At 48.6% G+C, this 13826-nt stretch overlaps 1 protein-coding gene across 1 annotated transcript in view; it reads left to right on the top strand.

The window, feature by feature from the left end:
• The window catches only part of LOC138521830 (neurogenic locus notch homolog protein 1-like), a 478650-nt gene that overhangs the window by 268961 nt on the left and 195863 nt on the right, over window positions 1-13826 (top strand). The window contains exons 13-14 of the mRNA XM_069634949.1: window positions 1133-1325; window positions 1628-1773. Of these exons, the coding sequence (XP_069491050.1) occupies window positions 1133-1325; window positions 1628-1773 (339 nt within the window). The remainder of the gene's footprint in view (window positions 1-1132; window positions 1326-1627; window positions 1774-13826) is intronic.

Raw genomic sequence — 13826 nt, 5'->3', positions numbered from 1 at the left:
TGTCACTGCTTAGGGAATCAGGCAGGAGAGGGGGTGGCCAGTAGTGGCAGGCCAGTAGTTTCACTGGTGTTTATTAACACACAGCATTGCAGGAATTTGTGTAGGCAAGGCTCCAGGGCCACTTTCCGTCTCACAGGTACAGTGTAGCATATTTATGAGAATAGTGAAGGAGAGGTGGAGAAACTTAGGGCAACCAGTGAAAAAAGGACTGACAAAAAGGGATCCTCTAGGATTCTAAACCTGACTTGTAAATTATACTAGCTAAGTTTAGACTACCCCTGTGGCTCCTTGCCCTCTCTGTTCTTCTTCTCGCTTCTGCTCTTTCTCTCTTCTTGCTCACCTTGCATGGAATTCCCTTTCCCCTGACATATGAGAAACAGTCTAACTGGATTTGTTCAAAACCAAACTAAAAGCCTACCTCCTCGCCTCCAAGTTACTCTCTTAACCTACCTCTCATCTGCCTGCTAGCTAACATTTTCCCTCGCCTCTAACCTGCCTCTGTGTTTCATTTCATCTGCCTACGCTCTAGCACTTCACCCGTCATGGTCACGTCCCGAGCACAGCTGGCCGTACTGCCTACCTGCACTTAAAAATGTCCAATGCTCGTTGTCCTTAATCTATGTATGTGCACTTATGTATTGTCCCTGGTGACTGTTCCATTTACTCCCCTCCACAACCTGGTCAGAATGTCCATCAAACTCACTCCATTGTAAGAAGCTCACCTCTTTCCATCAAATCTGATTTCTTATCTATTGTACATTCTTTTGTGATCAAAATAGCATTGTTCCTCCTGTAAATAAAAAAAAAATTCCAGGACAAAATGACTGGATGAGAGGAACAAAGAAGGGTTGCCTGATTAGGCCTATCATTTACCATTTGGTAAACAGCAATACAAAAGGATACATGTGAAACAATCTTTAAACTCTGCCACAATGTCAAGAGGGAACAACCAGACTTTTCTTATTGAGGACTGAGGGGCAAAGCTGCCTTCTCGAAATCACGAGGGGCGCCTACTGTACAGTACAACCTTTTCGACCCCCGCTGTCCATTAACCACTTTTCTTTTCCCGCCCATCAGTGGATGTGTGGCCCTGTACAAACCCAATTGTTGCTGCTTTTTCTTTTCCTCCCAGGGCCACGCTGTGAAGTTGATGTGGACGAGTGCGCCTCCAGCCCATGCCAGAATGGTGGCACCTGCGAGGATGAGGAGAACGGGTTCCTCTGCCACTGCCCACCGGGGCTTCTGCCACCCCACTGCATCTCCCAAGAGGACAACTGCACAAGCAGCCCCTGCACCCACGGCACCTGCCAGAGCCATGACCAAGGGTAAGAGGGGCTTCCTTGAAGGCCATTCGCAAATGGTTCATTATTGATCATAGGGATTTTTCCAACTATTGCGGACCCCAAAATTGATATCCAAAGAACTGGAAAAAACAATGGCGTTCCCAAAAATATATAGAATATCTGACTGACCATTTGCTCTCCTTCTGCTTTCCATTGGGCCAATAGTAGGGAGGGGGTGCGTGGTTGGGTGTAGGTTGTGGACCATGCCCTCGCTCAAACCACGTACTCTCCTTTGCCCTTCTTTTCCCCGCCCTATCTCACCATGTCTCGTACCTCATTGGCAGGTTTCAGTGTCTGTGTGATCCTGGCTGGAGCGGCCCCGAATGTGACGTGGATATCAACGAGTGCAACTCGGACCCCTGTGAGAACCAAGGAGTCTGCCACAATCAGATCAATGGATACAACTGTAGCTGCGCTGCCGGGTATACAGGTAACTCAGAGAGCGGGGTAGAGAGTGTGGGGGTCAAGGGTGCCACACAGCCCCTTGAAGAGTGAGAAAGGTGAGTCCCACAGGGAGAGCGCGGAAGATGAGCAAAGCATGCATCCAGGAGAAAGCCAACATTTTCACATTGAGACATCAATGTTTACAAGAACGGGATTCTAGGAGTAGAGTGCTGTGCAGTGGACACATGACCGGCCACCAAAATAATGACATATGAATAATTAAATCGGAAATGGAGCAGGAGTGGATCTGGGGAGGGAGGGGTTGCCATGTTTCCTCTGCTATGGGGTTGGGATGTGTGCCTGGGGGCACATTAATGAGGGGGGCAGTGTCAGAGGCCAGGGCACAGTATTGATAGAGATAATGGGCACAGTACATTGGTACAGCAAGGGAGGCTGTGAGGCATATCCGTGATTTGGATTGGTGGGGGGCTTTCCACTGTCAGAATCAGTAATGTTATTCAGCCTCTCCACTGTTACAGTCACTATTATGCCTTATGCCCCCAGAAGTATGCCCTGTATCCTCTCAACACTATCCTGGTCCATAATGTGGTACCCAGCCTCACCAGTTGTCCCAGTTGGTAAGGCCTTCCTCAGACTCCCACTTTGCCATTCACTAGTCGTGACCCTCAACCTTCCACACTGTCCCTGTGAGTAATGTGAATTGTCCCCTTAACCGAATGTGCCACTCATTCATGTGCCTTGCAGCCTCATTCATTGCATCACTCAGGAATATGCCCATCAGCCAGCCCTCTGTGCCTCTCATCAATGTGTCCTGGCCTTCCCAGTTGTCCCACTTAGTATTGTGCTGTTCTGAACCCTGTCTCAGTCCTTAATGTGTCCTAGCCTTCCCCACTGTCCCGCTTAGTAATGTATCATTCTGCCCCCCCAATCCCACTCAATGTGTCCCGCTGCCCTCAGTTCCATTCATTAATGTGCCCAGGCTACTGCTGCTACTGCTGCAACTGCTGCTATTGCCTTTGTGCTCGGTGCTTTATTTGGAGCGAAGTCCCGGTCTAGGTCCCGCTTTGCCGCTGGTGGACGCTGCTACTGCTGCTACTGCTGCAACTGCTGCTATTGCCTTTGTGCTCGGTGCTTTATTTGGATACAGCACTACGGCAACCAGAAGGTGACTACATACAGCGCTATACTCATTGCTGGACTTATTGCTGGATTTGCTGGACTATTATTTAATACGCCTTTTTCTTGTAGGCACTGCTTCGCTTACTTCGGTGGGCGGACCTATATAACGAGATTCGCGGGCGCACCGCGCGCGCGCACCGGCGAAGTCCCGGTCTAAGTCCCGCTTTGCCGCTTCTCCGCGTTCACCGCGGTAAGCGGCGAATATTCTTTTTAATTACTGCCAATCTTCAATTTTGATTCCTTTTTTTTTTTTTTTTTCCTCGCTTTGTGTTACTTGTGTTACTTACTCTTTAAACTCACATTTTTCCAACCATGAAACGAAATTTAAACTCCTTAAAGACTGGTATGCCAATGGTAACTGCACTACATAGTACTAATGGCCCCAGTTGTTCCAAATCTCCTTCTTCTTCCAACACAAAAAGACCTCGTCTCAGCTCCACTCCGCGGACAAGCGCCAGAGGCGCGATACAGAGTGGTGCTGAGCTTCTTCTTGGAATGGACATTCGCCCTTTTTGCAAGGACACAAGTCGTGTTGGACACACAATACTACCATTTGGAAATCCTGTAGTGATTCCTTTGCAACAGCCTATAATAGAGCATATGGATTCAAAAATCTTTTCGCACGGCCCTCTTGTGAGTACCAACACTTGTGAAAAAAAACTAACTGACAAAGAAATGTCTGTGGATCATGTGGGGGAAGGTCGAACTGGCGAGACCTGCAAATCAATGGCATTGTCTGGTCCATCTGTTACTTTTGCCAAAGAAAATGTTTCGCTTACTGATAGTGTTATACTCACAAATGTATTAACGGGTGTTGTGGCGCCTCCTCTCGAGGCTTGTAATGCGTCTGTGATAGCTGTAAGTGATACATCAATTTCTACTTCATCTCTGAATTCTGTGTCTCAGGATATTCCTGTTATTGACTTGGATACTAACTCCTCTGTTTTATTCCCTCACACGAATTCGAAAAATCTATCCAAGTCTCCTGCACTTTTTACAAACGTGAGTGCTGCTGACTCAGTTGCAAATCCTTCTTTTACCATCCCCACTCCTAGAAAGGTAGTTGGAAAAGCCCCCCCTGACATGGGTGACAATGATTCTCGAACTGTAAATATAAGCATTGCTCTTACATCTATGAACAATGCTATTTTAGCCCTGGCCAAACTGTTCGAAGTCCTGGTTCTAAAGGCGGAGGCTCATTCGAATCAGTTTGACCAGTTATTCGCGAACCAACATGTAATTTCCAATAGGTTGGAAAACTTGAGTAAGTTATATGCACCGCCAATTGTTAAACATTCTGTGTGTACACAAACCTCATTGTTAATTGAACCTACTGTCCAGGAGTTTCAGCCCATACCTTTTATACTTGAGCCTATAGTGGACATTGTGGAAATTGAACATGAGCCAAAAATTGATCCACAGAAGACTCCCACGTATGCTTTATTTGGGAGGAATTCCATCCCTAAAAATTCATCTTTGCAAAAACAGACAAAGAAAACGAAAAATATCAAAGCGGGCACTCGCCAATCCTCGCAAGTCAAAGCCTTCATTAGCAAGATGTCAGTTCCAGCTACTCCCACAATATCGGCATCTAAAGCTATTGTAAGAAAATATGCTGTACAAAATCAGACGAAAAAAGCAAAAATACAGCCGGCTCCTTCTGATCCAGCGCTGGCATACAGTCCCCTAAATGAACTGATTATTGTGGCAGATCAGCTCTCGCAAAACATATCTACCAAACCAAGTATGAGTACGTTGACTAGTGATGATCTTGGCAGGCCTAGCCCAATAGCAACTGGCTCTACCTTTAAACTCCCCTTGATTCAGAACTTAGGGGTTGACGAACAGCGTCGTAAAGAAATACGTAGGGCCGTTGATGAATATTTGGCTTCGAAAACTGTTACAAAAAATCTAATGTTTCCGCAGGCTGCACCTGCAGTCGAGCAGGTGTCTGTGCCAGCAGTAGTCTCGATATTAAAAAAAACAAGTTTGCCTATAGTGTCGGAGGCTATCGCCACTAATTCTCTGCAAACTCTAGGGAAGGCGAACCCCGCAAATGCTGCCAGCACAGAGCTGTCTGGTCCTAATCCAGTTTTCTCCGGTGATATGGAACGCCTTTTACAGGCAACCTTCACTAAGTTCTTGGAGGTCTCCATTACCCCCCAAATGGTCTCTAGTTCAAACACAGACAATGGAGCGTGTAAAAGGTCTAATCAACCTCCACCATTAGTCAAACAAAAACCATCTGCTGCCCGTTTTAAACGTCCGGCGATCCATGCCTTGACTCTTAGCTGTCAGCCTCTACCTGCTAAACAGTATAACTTAAATCGGGCGTCTGTACTCTCGATTTTTCGTGAAATCCCAGACCTTGATGACATAGGAACCATAGATATCGAACTTGTTGAATTTACAGACCCCTCCAATCAATCTTCGGTAAATCTGTGGATTAACTCAAGGGTGGTGGTCAATGCCATTTGGGCTGTGAAATCCCAAATTAATGATCTTGGTTTCAATCTGCTTCCAACTCCAGACGGACTTGATAGTTCTACTATGCGTGTTGAGCCACTTCTAAGCCACCAAAGAAGTAGACCACAAGATCGGTCAGTACAATCATGTAGCTGTCAATGTCAGATCAATCAAGGTTAGCATTCAATTCTCGCGCCATCTAATCTCTCCTTTGTCAGTTGGAATTCCAGAGGGAATCGACATCTAATCAATAATCATACGCATCATGTGCTGAATTATGATGTGATTCTGCTTCAAGAATCTTGGCTGACTAGCGTCCCGTCCTGGAACAACTATGACGTCTGTTTGGCGCCTGCAGTAAAACATCGTGTGGGGCGCCCAACTTCTGGTTTGCTAACCGCTGTCAAACAATCCTCTGGTCTGAAAATAACCCCGTGGTTTTGTCCGAATGAGTTTATACAAATGTCCAGAATGAAGGGAGAGGGCTTTGTATACGCCGTTATTAACATATATTGGAATCCTGCGGGTATTTCTGATGATAATTTTATTGAGTCACTGACACATGCTCTTGATTTAATCATGTTGGATGGGCTTGTTGACATGATCTACTTAGCAGGTGATTTAAATCTACATTGTCTGGGGCCTTCCTCTAAATCCGAACAAAAACGCCTTGACATGTGGCTAATGTTTACTAAATCACATAATCTCTACATGCTAAACGGGGCCTTTCCTCAAGATATCCCACCAAGACCTACATGGCATCGGGCATGTAGTTCCGGGATTATCGATTTTACCTATGTCAATGCGCAAATGTTAAATATGGTCCTAGATTTTCGTGTAATAGAATCAAACATAAGTGATCATAATATTCTGCACACAACATGTCGCACTAATAAAACAATCACTAAGTCGCAATCGATCTATCTTAAAGGGACCTATGATGTGAATCCGGCGAGAAATCGTCTAATGTGGTCAGAACACTCCATAAAAGCTTTCAGATCATGTTATCATGCCCAACTAACAAGTAGTGTTGTGAGTGACTATTTGCCTGATGGTGTTTATTATAACTTAATGCAGCTCTTTCAACCATGTTCCACCATGCATAAACAAAAACAAACACCGCACTTGCACATTCCCAATCATGAGATTAGACTAAAAAAATCCATAGCTCGGGCTGAGAAAAGGAAGGCTCGCAAACTGTCTCCTGAATTACGTCAGGCTGCTCTCTTGCGGATACAAACGACCTCTAGAAATTGGACAAGAGGTATGAAAGCCAAACTGTATCAAAGTGATGGGGAAAATATGTTAGTATCCTTGGCATCTAAAAATTTGTCCCGATCGTGGCAGATTATAAATCAAACAACATCTGGCCACCAGGTCGCCATTCAGACAAATGATGTCTCAGAGGATGCATGGGTATGTTATTACTCTGACTTATTTGCTAGCTCTCAAGTAGTCTTATCTGCTTCGTTTACAAAGTTTGACACTGCATTCAATCTATGCTTTACTAAAGAAGACATTGTGCATTTAATTAAACGAGCCAGTAATTCCAGGGCTCCTGGCCCGGATGGCCTATCTAACATGCATCTAAAGCAATTCCCGGATATCTGGGCTGACATATTATTTTTTATGTTTGAAGCGGTTAATAACTCCCAAAAAATTCCCATGTCTTGGAGGCAATCAATTCTCATTCCGATCTATAAAAAGGGTGATCGTGCATGTCCGGCAAGCTACAGACCCATCTCATTATTGGATGTTTCAGGAAAGATTTTTTGTCGACTCATTCTACGAGAACTAAATGAGTGGACAAAGAATCATTTTAGACGGGACCCTCTTCAATCGGGCTTTATTAGTGGTTTGGGGACAATCCCCAATATCATTACCATCAACATGCTGAAATCCCAATATGTAACCAGGAAACAAAATCTATATTTTGCATTCATAGATTTCCGGTCAGCTTTTGACTCTATAGATCGGAATCTCCTTTTTAATAAATTAAAAGCGTTTGGCTGCCCTAGTTCTCTTGTGGCCCTAATTATACAACTGCATACGAATACTTCCATGCGAGTCCGACTTACATGTGAAGGCCTATTATCTGCACCTTTTTCAACGTCTGTAGGACTCAAGCAGGGATGTATATTGGCATCCACATTGTTTAATCTTTTCATTTTTGATTTGGGCCTATCCTTTCTTGGCATTATCGCCAACGCTCCGGAGTTGGGTGGCCAACGCATCCCGTGGATGCTATATGCAGACGACCTGGTCCTGGTCTCCCAGACTCCGAAGGGTTTGCAAAATTTGCTGACTGCCCTTTGACACTATGCAGAGTCAAACCATCTTACAATTAATCTGGCCAAATCTCAAATTATGATCTGTAGGCCTCATGGAAGATCCAAAATTTATAAGGGGTCGTGGTCCTTGCAACATCAAACCATGGAAATTGTTGCAGAATATAAGTATTTGGGTGTTGTTATTAAAAACACTGCCACTGATGACGCATCTACACACATCCTGGACACAAAATTGTTGAGTCTGATATCGCAAGCCAAAATTCTTGTATACAAATACGGGAAATTCACGCTGAAACATATTCTGATGTTCTATGAACAAAAGGTGGTTCCAATTTTGCTTTATGGCGCTGAATCAAAATTATACGCTAAAGATAACTCATGGGACAGACTTGAGGCTACTTTCTGGAAGAGAGTGTTGCGACTCCCAAACTGTGTACCCCTGCCCATATTAAGATTTGAACTGGGTTTGAACTCTCTGCATAGCAGAGTGAAATGGAGAATGTGCGCCTTCTTTCGGAAAAGCCTGCTTGGAATCACCAATAATAACATCTTGAGTACAGTAGCTCGACAGTTATCTGGGTCCTCTGCGCCTTTTCCTATGAAATGGCAAAAATCTGTATTAGACACATTAGTCGGAGCTAACATCTCCTTACAATTCCTTACTGATAACCCGATTTGTGCAAAGAAAAAATTCCTATATTGGGATTGGATCACAAATTACGAGTTGTGCGCAAAATATAAAGACTTCGATCCTAACCTATTTGGGTCTAAACGCCTAGGACAAGTGGCTGGCTACCTCCTGAAATGCCCATCGGCAAACATTCGTAATAAACTATTACGAATGAGGTTGAATCTGTGGATGACGAGGGAGGTCTTGGTCAGGCGCAAAATATTCATGCAGATCTTAACTTTTGCCGTTTTTGTAAAAATCGACGCACAAAGGAAACCCTCCAACACTTAATTGTGTCATGTCCATACCTGAATACTATCCGTGAGAAACTTTGTAAAAACCTTTTGAGTCTGTACATGGAGAAGGACGAAAATGAGATTTGGAGTATTTTATTTAAGAGCACCAGATTTTCAGTTATGAAGGCCATTGTTCATTTTCTAGAAAATATTCTATCTGATAAGATATTGTTATAAGCATGTTGAAAGGACACTGTATTAAGATAAATGTCTCTAAATCTAGAATTGTGTAAGTAACAATTGGTCTTCTCTCTTAAATGCTGGCTATTTTAGTTATTCATACTTTTAATGTATACAAACACTCAACTGCTCCATATGTCACTTTTATCACTCTGATCTATATGTTTAAAGTTGTAATTCTTTTCCTTTTGTATCCTCCTTGAACTTATGTATTGATGATTTTGTTATGATATATAATGACTGTTTTGAAAAGTTGATGTAATCAGCTATATCAAAATAAAAATAAAAAAAAAATAAAAAAATAATGTGCCCAGGCCAGTCCAGTCCAGATGCCGCACTTAGTTAGGTCACCCTCCGCCCCCCTCACAGTCATTAATGTGTCCTGTCCTTCCCTGCTGTCCCTCTTAGTAACGAGTTCCTGTGTCTTCGCCCCACTCATTAATATTTCCTGGTGTTCCCACTCGTCCGCTTAGTATTGTGTCCCACATTCCCCATGTCCCACTCATTAATGTGTCCTGTCCTTCCTCACTGTCCCACTTAATGATGTGAACACCTGCCCCTGCCCCATGCATTAATGTGTCCTGGCCTTTCCCCACTTAGTAATATGGCCCTGTGCCCTCCCTATCCCACTCATTAATGTGTCCTGGCTTTCCCTGCTGTCCCACTTAGCAACGTGTCCCTATGTCTCAGTGTCCGACTCATTAATATGTCCTAGCCTTCCTTGCTGTTCTGCTTAGTAATGTGTCCTTCTGCTCCCCTGTCAGTCACATTAATATGTCATAGACTTCCCCACTGTCCCACTTAGTAATGTGTCCCTTTTGCCCCATGTTCCACTCATCAATGTGTCCTGGCTAGCCCCACTGTCCCGCTTAGTAATGTGTCCCTCGTCCCACATGTTCCACTTATTAATGTGTCCTGGCTAGCCCCACTGTCCCGCTTAGTAATGTATCCCTCGTCCCACATGTTCCACTTATTAATGTGTCCTGGCTAGCCCCACTGTCCCGCTTAGTAATGTATCCCTCGTCCCACATGTTCCACTCATCAATGTGTCCTGGCTATCCACAATGTCCCGCTTAGTAATATGCACTCTCCACATCACCCCACATCCCCCTAACCCACTCATGAATATGTCCTGACCTTCCCGGCTGTTCTGCTTAGCAGTGTGTCCCTTTGCTCCCCTGTCACACTCATGAGTGTGTCCTGGCCTTCCCTGCAGTCGCACTTAGTAATGTGTCCTTCTGCCCCCGGTCCCACTCATCAATGTTTCTTGCTCTTCACTGCTCTTTCTCTTAGTTATACGCTCGTATGCTTCCTTGTCTCACCTATTAATGTTTCCTGGACTTCCAAAATTTCCCACTTAGAAATGCGTCCCTCTGCCTCCCTCAATGGTACGTGGAAACACTGAGGTGGCACATCGTTGATTGGCACAACGAGGGTGGGTCACATTACTGATTGGGACAATATTCAGGGCTATGATGGCATGGAAAATGAGACGGGGTCAGGTAGCATATTGCTGACGGGCATACCTGGGAAATGCCAAGCTTTGGTACTGAGCCGCTGGTATTCCTATGCGACATCAGAGTTCCCTGCAAATAGGACATTGGAGGTCATTACGACCCAGGCGGTAAGTACACCAACTTTACCACCATGGTGTAAACTACATTTCTCCAGCATGGGGTCTGGCATGGATTCACATGCTCATGAATATTCCCCGTCGTCAGGCTGGGAATCCTCGGTAAAGAAAAAACCAGTATCAGTTTCGTTTCTGATCTGTCTTTCGTAGTAATAACCAATCACTGGTCTCTGCGTCATACTGACCACAGCCAATGACTGCCCTCTACCTAAGCACCGCCTCTGGCAGCCATCTTCAGATTTTTACCGCACGTTCATGTGTTGGGATCCTCGTGCTATTGCTCTCGAGCGTTAGTGCTATTTTTTCGCGCTTTTTCACAAAAACTCGATTCTTTCGGTCAAAAGAGCCTCAAGCTCCACCGATCCTACATCCGATCAACGGGGACCCGTGTCGGATTCGTCTGCGCCCCTCAAGGGTGAAGATTTCGTCGAGCTACACTTCGGAGGACTCCAGAAGCTTCTCAGGCCCGGTCTCGGAGATGGCCCAGGAGAAGGGAAGCTCGACGCCCGGAAAGCTGTTCAGGGTCTGCCCTGGATGCCAGCTGCAGAACGTCTTTAAGGAGGACGAACACTCTTTCTGCCTTTACTGCCTTCATGAGGACAAGACGCACGTGGAGAAGGACTGTGCGTTTTGCGGCAACATGTCGGAACGGACCATGAAGGACCGCCATCAACGTCTCGCCAACTGGCTGGAGGGTAAGAGCCCGTCTGGCGAGAAGAAGAAGAAATCCGAGCGGTCTTCTAAGACCTTTGAGGGCGCCCCGGCGACGGGGGCCCAACATAAGGCTAAGCACCGCGAGTCCGCTGGCACCGGGAGCGCCGAACGGTCGGGCTCTACGGGCGCCAGGCAGGGCGCACCCTCCCCGGCACCATCAACCACGAGCCAACGCTCTGGGTCGGGTAAGAGGAAGGCCGAGCACCCGGCGAAACTCCTGGAGAGGCCCCGGTCGAGCTCTAAGGCAGAGGAGGAGCGTGGCAGTGCCCCCTCCCTCAAGGATAAGGCGGTGAGCGCACCTAAGGTGGTGAAGGCCTTGATCCATCCGACCAAGCCCTCTATCGAAATGGTCGCGGCGGCCCTGGCTCAGCCTGTGGAGGCTGCGCCAGTGGTGGCGACCTCGGGGCCCAGAATCTCCCTGCCTCCTCGGAGGGAGTCTTCTTTTGTGCCCATCGATAGGACCCCCGTGAAACCCTCCGTGGGGAAGAAGAAGGGGGGGCAGGGCGTCGTCGTAGATTCGGCCTCAACCTCAGAAGAGGAGCTGATCGAGGTTTTAAGCCACGGCCTAGGCGTGGAAGAAGGCCAGCCCGTCGGAATGGACCCCGACGCAGGTGACGACGACGGCGACATCGTCGAGGATACCGACGGGGCCCCTGCTCGCCCGTCGGATTCCCCTCTGCCAGCGCCGCAAGACAACTCGGCGGCCATTTTGTTGGCCATACAGTCCTTATGCTCCGAGATAAGGACGAGACTACCGTTACCGACGGAGGAACCTCTCCCGTCGGGGGATCCAGAACCGGGACCTTCTGGTGTTCCCCCTACCAAGAAAAGAAGGATCCATCCACCACCTCCTTTTCAACCGTCGCGCCCCGTCCAGCCCTCCTCCCCGTCCACCCGAGGGGATGATACGGGGACTGACACGGCAGCGACGGGTACGGACGACGAGGCATACGACGAGGATATTCCGTCGTCGCCGCCCGCCAGGGCTTCTCCGCCCGACGAGATCGGATCTTTCCACTCCATGATCTCCAGGGCTTCCGAGCTTTTCCAACTCTGCCCTGAGGAGAAGAAAAAGGAAGGCTTCCTTTATCAGCGGCGCGAGGCCAAGAGGAAGACGGTCCTCGCAGTGCCTCTGTTGGACGACATTTGGGATGAGGGCCTTTCCCTCCTCAAGAACCCTTCCACGACGCCAGCTAGAAGAGACCGGTACGAGAAAAAGTACCGGGTCCCGGACACGGCCCCCCTGTGCCTCCGGGCGCAGCCTACCCTGGATTCCGTCGTCTCCGCGGCAGCCAGGAAGAAAGCGGGGGGGGGTGCGGCCTCCACATCGACTTCCCCGCCGGACGGCGAGGGAAAGAAATTGGATGCTATGGGACGTAGAGTCATCTCGTCGGCAGCGACGACGATTAAAGCGGCCAACACCTTGGCTATCGTGGCTCGCTACGACAGGGAGCTCTGGTACAAGATAGCTCCCCTGCTGGATTTTCTGCCGGACGACAAGAGGGCGGAGGCCCTGGAGATCCTGCAGGAAGGTGAGGTGGCCTCGGACCATGCCATCACCGTGGCGACGGACATCGCCGACACTGGGTTCCGCCAGCTGGGCAACGGCGTTTGCCTTCGACGTCGTGGATGGCTCAAAGCTACGGACTTCCGGCAGGACGTCCAGACCAGAGTCCTGGACATGCCCTTCGACGGGAACAACCTGTTTGGGAAGACAGTGGACGATTCCCTTCAGGCCATCAAGGCGGATACTGAGACGGCCCGGGCCCTCGGAGTTCTGCAGCAACGTCGGACGCCCTTTCGGAGCAGCGGAGGCAAGGGCGCCTCCAGAGGTTCCGGCGGCAGTTTCGCTTCCTACCGTCAAGCGGCCCGCTCGTCGTCGCAAGAGGCCTACAGAGGACGAGGCAAGTCTAGCGGACCCCGCCGTCGTCGCCCAGGAGGTCAAGGCGGCAAGGCCGCGTCCAAGCAGGATTGAACCGGCTGTGGGGTCGGGCCCCCACCGGAGCACCCCGGTGGGAGGCCGGCTGGCGGGCTTCGTCAGCGTGTGGGAGTCCATCTCCACCGACCGTTGGGTGCTGGACGCCCTGGCCCGGGGCCACGCGCTCGAGTTTCAAAGAAGGTGCCCGCGCGTCCCCCCCCGTGGCCAGGAAAGAACTTCACGTCCCTCAACTTCTCCTGGAGGTAAAGGCGATGCTCAGGAAGGGCGCCATCGAAATCGTCCCAAAGAGGCTTCGGGGCTCCGGAGTTTACTCGAGATACTTCCTCGTGAAGAAGAAGACGGGAGGATGGCGCCCCATCCTAGACCTCCGACGTCTGAACAGGTTCATCAAGGCGCAGAAGTTCCGGATGGTCACCCTCCAGCACGTCCTGGGCCAGCTGGAGGAAGGGGATTTCCTATCGTCGTTGGATTTGGAGGATGCCTACTTCCACATTCCCATCCTAAAGGGGCACCGAAAATTCCTCAGGTTCGTGGTCCAAGGGCGTCATTACCAGTTCAGAGCCCTCCCCTTCGGACTACGGTCGGCACCCAGGGTATTCACCAAGTGCCTCGCACCGGTGGCGGCGCAGCTGCGCCGCGAGGGGATCCACGTCTACCCCTACCTGGACGACTGGCTCATCCGCGCCAAGACGAGGGAGCTCGCCGTGGTT

Source organism: Ambystoma mexicanum, chromosome 13 (assembly GCF_040938575.1).
Source record: "Ambystoma mexicanum isolate Mex_15411 chromosome 13, UKY_AmexF1_1, whole genome shotgun sequence".
In the NCBI taxonomy this organism is placed as follows: domain Eukaryota; kingdom Metazoa; phylum Chordata; class Amphibia; order Caudata; family Ambystomatidae; genus Ambystoma; species Ambystoma mexicanum.
The sequence above is the reverse complement of the archived record's forward strand: the minus strand, read 5'-3'. Positions and strand labels throughout refer to the sequence as shown.